An 8565-nucleotide genomic window follows, 5' to 3' on the forward strand; every position below is an offset into this window, starting at 1 on the left:
GACTTGACTGACCAGATCAATGAAGGTGATGAGAAGCTTCACCAAGCAGAAAAAGTGAAGAAGCAATTGATCCAGGAAATGTTAGTGCAGGTAGCACTGGAGAGTGCAGAAAGAAGGCTGCATAAAGAATGTGTCTCCCTGGAGCAGCACACCCAAGTAGAGCAAAAACTGCAGAGCCAGTTACAAGAGCTGCGTGTGAGTCTGCAAGACGCCAAGAGGAATCGGGCGGATGCTGAGGAGATGCGGCAAGTACTACAGGAATGGCTGAATACCCAGTGTGTCCCCACAGAGCAGTATGAGGAGCTGATGGCCACGTTGCATGTCACCAGAGCATCGCTGGAGGTGGAGCTTAGATGCAGGTGACTGTATGAGAGGGAGCTGGAAAAGAGCCAGAAACTGGAGCAAGAGATGGAGAAGCAGAGGGGCTGCTCCATCCCCATGAGTCAGTACGCCAAGGAGAAAGAGGCCTGGATAACAGAAGCAGCTGCGGTCCTAGCAACAAAAACTGTAGAGCTCTGCGGTATGATGAAGGATAAGTGGAAGCAAACTCAGAGCGACCACACTGAAAGGATGGAGGTGCTAAGAGGAGAATTGCAAGATGTTTTAAAGAGACAGCAGTTTCTCGCTGAAGGACTAAACTTGCTGCAGGTCAGAAATGAAGAAAAGGAAACAGATTTAAATCTTGCTCTGAATCAGCTGGCAGATGTGGAATAGCAACTCAACGCCAAAGAAGCTGAACTAGCAGCTGCACTGAGTGGGAAAAGAAATGCAGAAGGACAGCTTCAAGAATTGAGGAAGGGTCTGGAGTCTGAGCGTGCTGGCCGCAAGATAGCAGAGACCTGGGCAAGGAGCTCGATGCTCTGAAGACTGATTGGGATGCTATGTTGGACCCTACTGCTGCCCAGAAGGAGGTTTCTCAGCTGAAGTTGGAGAAAAGGGTATAGGCCCGGCCCAAGCATCTGTATCCCACAGAAGATAATGCCCGTGAAGACAAGGGTACAGTGAGAGCTGGAAACACCGCTCAATTGAAAAACAAGACTACAAAGTTGGAACCGACTGAGCAAGTGAGGTGCTCCAGGAAGCGTGGCTGCAATACCTTTGCAGTACTACAGTCTACTTTCCACAAGGCATGGAATGGAAAGAACAAGTCGTGAATGGGACGGAAGAGTGTCTGTGATCATAAGATGAGAAAGACCTCACAGATTGTCCAGCGACACTCCCAACAGAGTAAGTTAAAGAGTCAAAACAGAAAGACCCAAGCCTATGAGTCTGCCGACTGTAATAGAGAGGTGTCATGGGGTGCACTTGGGGTGAATAAGAATCCCACCCAAGTTGCCATACTGAAGATAAATGGTGTGGATCACAACACTGAAGGTATGCTGATGGAGAAAGGTTCAAAATCCATCACCGCTAAAGCGAGTGAACGCAATGAGCTGACTGAGGTCAAGGCTCTTCTACAGGGTAAGGGAGACGAGCACAAGAGGAAGAAGACAGAGATGCATCTTCAGGATTTGCAGATCAAGGTCACAGGGCAGGATAGAGACTGGGTTGAGCTGGCAGAGAGAGCTAACAGACAGCAGGATGCTCAGGAACCTTTGCAAGAAGTGACACAACAAAAGTGGAGCTTCAACCTTAAACTCAAACTGGCACAAGACAAAGTGGTAGAGAGATACCAGTCTGAAGGCCCAGAAGGCCTAGTACTTGCCCCAAAGAAAAAAAGTCTTCAACTGGAAGGCAAGGAAAAAGAAAAGATGGATGTCAGATGTCTCTGACAAAGAGGCTGGTGCACAGGAATAGTGCACGGGCCACTCACAGGACAATGTTTTGCTGGTGGGGAGGGATATATGATACCATCACTGTCCTGTAGGGGCTGGAACAGTGCAGTAAGGGACCTTTCCAGCTCTCAGAGAGGTAATCCCTTAGAGTAGCCAGCAGCATCTGCTGCCTAATTGAGAAGGCTGAACTCCTGTTTGCTCATGGAGTTTTCAAAGATGCGTGCAGCCGGTGCTTCGAAGGTTAATAGTATCCATTTAACAAATGTGGTTCTTCGCTAGGGCCACTCCAATGAATGATAAATATCTTTGTGTCAGCATCCCTTGCTAGGGACTAGGGGACTACTACCAAGTGCTCACAGGCACACCATAGACAGTACAAATAATGTCCCACATGTTAAGCTGACATGAAATATACGGAAACAGGAACAACTCACTGTGTAAGTTCCTTAGTCCCCCATGTGGTCCAGATCACGGGTTCCAAACGGCGTGCTGATCCGCCCAGCAGGGTGAAGAAACAGGAATAGAAAAAATGGCAGAGCACTGGCAGAAAATGGAGGAGGCCCACGTATGAAAATTAAAATTATTTATTCAATGAGTGGATCATAACTGACCCCTCGGTAGCAACAATGCAACGCACCTACGCGTTTTTGGGCAAGAAGCCCTTTATCAAGGCGTAATTGCTAACAATGCAGCGGGCATAGAAACACACATACAAATCGCCCCAGTGAGTGACGTCACAACTCAACATCCAATCAGCTAAGCGCTCCTTTGACCAAGAAATCTGATTGGTCGAAGTGTCATATCAACACAACAAACTTTATTAGGACAATATCGGCATATATGAACACACATATAGTTGTTGAACAAGGAAACAGATACGTTTCCAGTTAACCTAGGGATCAATACAACAAACTTTATTGTGCAATATCGGAACAAACAACCCTCTTAATAATAAAAAGAGAGTTGTGATTTAAAGGGACGGAGGGCCTGTTAGCATATGATTTAATCCCTGTAAATAAACCCCATGTAAGAGAAGTACAAAGTTTCCTGCCTTTAACTGGGAATAAAAGATGCTACAACGTGATGTAGGCATCAATGTAGGCATCACACCGTGAACCGTTGGTACACTTTAGTTAAGGTACCTGCCGAGTACTCCAATACCCAGAGAGGATGATTAACAACAGGGATCCTGGAGATCCAGCAGCTGTCAGTGAAGCCTCCACCTCTGTGTGGGGTGGGTTCCAGCAGGATGGTCCCACCAATAAAATATAGTCTTTAATCATGTATGCCTGGATCGGGTCCCATACTGCAGGCTATGCTTCACAACGTGGCGTCTTCACTGGCACAATAAACTAACTATACAGTATACAGCTAATGGGGAAATGTCCCAAGCTATGGGTTCCCTGAAGCAGCCACAATCTAATTAGGTGATTGGGAACTATCTTGGACCTAAGGGGGTTAATATGACCTAGTCTGGGTGCCACTGACACCCAGATCTTATCTTCTCTGTCTCAGGCCTGGCTCCAACTGAACTAACTGTCAGTTTGCACTTCAAGTGCTACCAAAGTTCCAATCTCCCCTCAGGAGATTCTAGCAGCCCTTTTGGCTGAACTATGTCACATGACCTCAGCTCCTGGGGCATTCTGGGAGTGTATTTCCCCTGCGTAGCAACATAGTGAGGAGGAAGGGGGCGGTGGGCAGATGGAGACATTGTTACATATTGTGGTGCCATCGCTGTCCTCTCGGGGCTGAATGGGGAAGCTATTGGACTTTTTCACCACAAAGAGTTAATTTAATCCTCCTTGGAAAGGCTATTCAGGTGATAACTAATGAAGCTAATCAACCTGTTCTGAATAGTCAGGAAGTGCTTTAAAAGGCTGGAAGCTGCAAGGCACAGACAGACAGACAGTTTATCCCAGAGAAGGGATGAGACAGAGGAGCTCCCCAGCTAATGGAGGCTGGTAAAAGAAGTCTGAGAGACACTGCTGAGAGAGCTGTGCTGAAGCAGTGACGTCTGGTTGTAGAGGACCTTAAAGGACTAAAGATAAGGCAAGCGCTTTGTTATTATCTGCAGAGACTTTGTATGCAATGTACATGTTTTGGGGCTGACAACTGGCTTAGCTGGCAGCCGGGTTAGTAAGGGTTGCTGCTGAAATGTGTAGTTAGCTTTCCTAAAGGAAATAGGATTTTATTTTATTTGGTTTTTCTCAAAGGGACGGTGGGCCTATTCATATTATTTATCCCTGTAAATAAACTCCAAGTATAGAGAAATACAGTGTTTCCTGCCTCATTTGGGACAAAAGAGACTGCAATGTGGTGTCGGCATCACAATATGTATGTATGTGGTGAATTTGTAAATGACAAACAGTTTTGCACAGAAAAAAATGAAAAAAAAACAAACAAATAAGGGGACTTATTATTGTGAGATGCATTTTATTCCTCCACATATTTTTTCCTTTCCCTAATTCTGATTAAAGTAAGTTTGTTGTATGTTAATGCTTATATAGTATATACCTATTACTTAGTGTGTATAGTACAGTATATGTATGCGTGTGTGGGGTGTGTAATATTCATGTGTTTCTTCCTTGAAAGGCTGCAGACCCCTGTACTAGTCCTATACAGGAGTAACATGGAGGGCAGTTACATTAAAACAGGCACCTACTTTATCTGACATTTATCAAATGATCATATGATTATTAGATTTGAGGCTAATACTAAATGAGGGAACTAATGTCAGATGACATTACAATTTAAAAAACCATATTGTTAATACATAAATCCCATACATATAAGGGCAAATTGTGTTTTAGTAAAATAGTAAGACCCCGTTCCCCTGCTCAGAGGTACTTTTGGTAGATAAGGCAATCACTTTTTGGTGTATTCTTCTCCAAAAGGTTCGTGTGAGGTTTATGAACTGCACGTGGTCGAGACCAACTACAAGGAGTATGCCGTGATGTCCATGCGCATGACCAAGGGCACGGACGTCTACACCATAGCAACTCTGCTTGGTAAGTAAACTCTCCACTGGGGTTGGGTGAGAAGATCCATCATTTATGGACAGTAAGAAGCCAGAAAAGGCATGACTGGGGTGGAAAGCCCCACCCAAGGTATAGAATAAATGGCGTAGCAATGGATAGGACCATATTCCACAAAATAGGGTTACTAGAAAAGACCTAGAGAAGCAAAGCGGGAAACGGAGGGATACTTACACTGAGAATACAAAGGAGCAGAGAAGGAATGGTTGGGACTTAACAGCGGCAGACGTGAATATATTGGGATGCAATGGGGAGCGGATGCTAAAACAAGAATCTGAGCAGGAAGGAAACAATACACCGGGTGGATATGTGGAATGGAATAAAACATTATGGGAGTATGAATAAGAAATATGAGGGGTTATTGAATATTTTAGTGGTATACTGGGAGAGCAGGAAAAAACCTATGTGTATCAGGTGAAGGTAGAGGGATAATCGGAGGCATTACTGGCACATTAATAGGACTGCGGGTTGTTGAAGATTCCTCAGGCAGGATATGATGGGCAGGAACATTCTGGGAGCAGTTTTGCTTTCTGGTTTCAGGCCGAAGTAAGAAACTGAGGACAGAACAGCTATTCAACTTCCGTAATTTCTGTCTGCAGCAAGGGCTTATGGGAGCACAGTATTCTCATTCTTCCTCAAACTGGTAAGAAAACAACGAGGTATTTCACATGGTACAATGCTAAACACAGGTGGAAATATACATGTATTAGCCATTGTATTTGCGTTGTATCAAGAACAGCAAAGCCACACATTTAGATCAAGGATGGCCAACTCTAGTCCTTAAGGGCCACCTACAGGTCAGGTTTTCAGGATATCCCTGCTTCAGCAAAGGTGGTTTGCCACTGATTGAGCCACATGTGCTGAAGCAGTGCTTACAGAAGCCCCCCTCTCTTCCCCAAAGCATTTAAATGAAATGGCGGGGAAGCACGCGCAAGGCCTCTATAAGTTCCCTTACCTTGTCTCCAGCAGCTTCTGGTCGACGGTTCGCCATGGCAACGTTGTGTCAAATGATGCTGCAGGGTCGCATCACGCTGTGATTTAAAAAATGTCGGAGACAAGGTAAAGAGAGGGGGCGCGAGAAGGGGGGAAGAGCAGGCAGGGGGGCACAGAGGAAAAAGTTTGCACACCCTGGGCTACCACGTACAAAGACTAACCCATAAAGAGCCCAAAGTAATGCCCAACAGACCTGAAACACACAAGTCTTAATACAAACACAATGTGATGAATAACTGAATTCAACAGCTGCAGAAACACCAAAGCACATTTCATGCATAGCGAACCCAACAACAAAACTGGCGAACCCAACACTACGGAAATAGAGCACGAATGCCAGGTCACTGTAACACACAACACAATTACATGAAAACAAACAGCCCAAAATCAAACACACTGCGTGTATAAGGTTGCCTTGTGGCTTCTCCAAAAATACTGAACACAATGGCGATGCACTCGTGAACCCCACCCACGCTCGAGACACACAGATACACCTCTCCGCTCTCTGTTCCATGCTGTTTCCTCCTTTCCTTAGGTCCCTGACACCTCCTCCTGATTGGCTGCATTACCCAGCAGCAGCCAATCAGGATGGAGGAAGCTGCCCAGCCCCCCAAGCAACAGCCCTGATCTCTCCCTGCTCAGGGAAATCCTGCTGCCCCCTAAAGCCAGTCAGGTCACTATGTCCAGAGAGGTAATACCGGTATACACATACAGTACATGTCCAGTATTACCTCTATTTTTTTTACTGGACAGAGTGTCCAAATACATGGCAGTCCAGTTCAATACTGGACACCTGGCTACCCTATAGCATGTAGCACACAACGGAGAGTTCTTGATCTGTCCCAAGATTAGGATACAAGGCCTGATTTCACACCAACTCAATAATTACAGGGTCCTTTCTGTCTCTGTATTACAATGTACAACAGACACAGATTTGATAACCCAAATAATGTAGGTTACAAAGTAATATGTGTGTGTACACCACTTCTTTAAAATGTCCATGTATTTCCTTCCCACAGATCAGTGCGTGACAGAAGCCTAACAGGTGAGTATTAAAACTGCACATTTGCTAGATAATTGAAGATTGAAATCACAGGCGGGATCTTCCCCAGGCTGACATTTTCAACAGGATTCTTCCCCATGTCTTGGCTTTTGCCTGTTGTATTTTCACCAGACCTCCCATTATTAGCTTGTATATATAATTTAGTGTAGTACCATGTTCTGTTTGTCAAAACACAACCCCCCCCACCCCCCACAATTGATGTAGAAATATAATGCTTTAACAAGCCCCATCACTTCCCTGCAGAAACCTGCCGGTATACTGCACCATCACACTCAGAAGATTTCTGATTATATTTCTTTATTCCCTTGTGGACTGAAGATACATGCATGTGTGTTCTTTCTTCTCCCAGAAATACTTATTTAGAGCTGTAAGTGACCTTCAGACGCTCACTGTGCGATTTCAGGGAAGATTAAAAAAACAACAAACAAGCCCAACCGCTGAATATTTCATAAAACATGTTTGCTTTAGAGTTCAGGCCTTATCACTGTAAGGTTGGAACCCCTGCAGCTATCCCTTAATGCCAGGGTGCTCAACTCCAGTCCTCAAATCCCTCCCCCCACCCAACAGGTCAGGTTTTCAGGATACTCCTGCTTCAGAACAGGTGTCTTAATCAGTCCCAGCTTCAGCACAGCTGATTCATTCAGAGGCTCAGACAGAGCCACCTGTGTTGGAGCTGGGATATCCTGAAAACCTGACCTGTTTGGGGGGTGGGGGGGGGGCGGCATAAACACCGGAGTTGAGCCCCCCCCAGCCTTAATAAAAGCATAATGTATTGTATGTTTATTTAAGGATATTTGACATGTGTTTTTTCTGTATTACTTATTATCAAACACGTTAAAATGTTTTTAATATATTCCAATTCAAATGCACTTTACTAATGTGAACTGCTTTATGGGATTTTGTCCTTTCAGAATGCAAGAACAGTACCCTAAGATTTCCAGTAATCAGCCCTTCATATATTAAATGGCTTTATGCTCAATCTGAGGATATGAAAGAGGCCCAGCACGTCTGCGTATTAATAAAATCCTACATTCAAACAAACACTGGTTGTAATTTATTTTATACTAGGTGCAAGTACCTGGTGTACCCAGGGAATTCTAAGGAACCCTTCAAAATACTGAGATTTATAAATGGATAACAATTTTTTAGTTTTTAAAAGCAGCAGTCCAAGCTGCCTTTTTTTTTAACATTTACTTTTTTCCCCCCTTTAATATGTGCATCACTACAATCCACACAATGATAAGTAACAATGATTAGTAATTAGCTAAGTTGCCGATCGATCAGTTCTCCTGTGATCGATCGGCGAAGATTCGGCTGGGGGATTCACTAAAGGGCTGTCAGTGCAGCAGAAGAGGATCAAAGACGCAAAGTTCTATGGGGAAGATCATGTGACCAGGCAATCACTAGGCAATCACTATATATCATTGGTGCACTGCTAGAGAGAGGCAGGGCTCAAAAAGGGGTGTGCCAGAACCTGTTTCAGAAGAGGAAGGGGCTGTGACTTGGTAAAAATGCAAACCAGGAGGTGCGCTGCATTTTCTGGGGAGTAGGGGGGGGGCGCAGCAAGTACAGAGGCCCTGCGCTCTTCCCCACAACATTTAAATTAAATGCCATATGCAAACAATGAGCTGACAAAATAGGCGCTCCCACACATCAATGTGATGTCCAGAGAGGTTATACCGGTATATACACACACACG

General features: G+C 44.8%; 1 protein-coding gene across 1 annotated transcript in view; it reads left to right on the forward strand.

Annotated features, from left to right (window-relative positions):
* LOC142472217 (lipocalin-like) overlaps positions 1-7907 on the forward strand; it is a 225673-nt gene extending 217766 nt beyond the window's left edge. Inside the window, exons 7-8 of the mRNA XM_075579108.1 lie at positions 6823-6848; positions 7778-7907. Coding sequence (XP_075435223.1) covers positions 6823-6845 — 23 coding nt within the window. The 3' untranslated portion in view covers positions 6846-6848; positions 7778-7907. The remainder of the gene's footprint in view (positions 1-6822; positions 6849-7777) is intronic.
* The last annotated feature ends 658 nt before the right edge of the window (positions 7908-8565 follow it).

Source organism: Ascaphus truei, chromosome 21 (assembly GCF_040206685.1).
Source record: "Ascaphus truei isolate aAscTru1 chromosome 21, aAscTru1.hap1, whole genome shotgun sequence".
Classification (NCBI taxonomy): domain Eukaryota; kingdom Metazoa; phylum Chordata; class Amphibia; order Anura; family Ascaphidae; genus Ascaphus; species Ascaphus truei.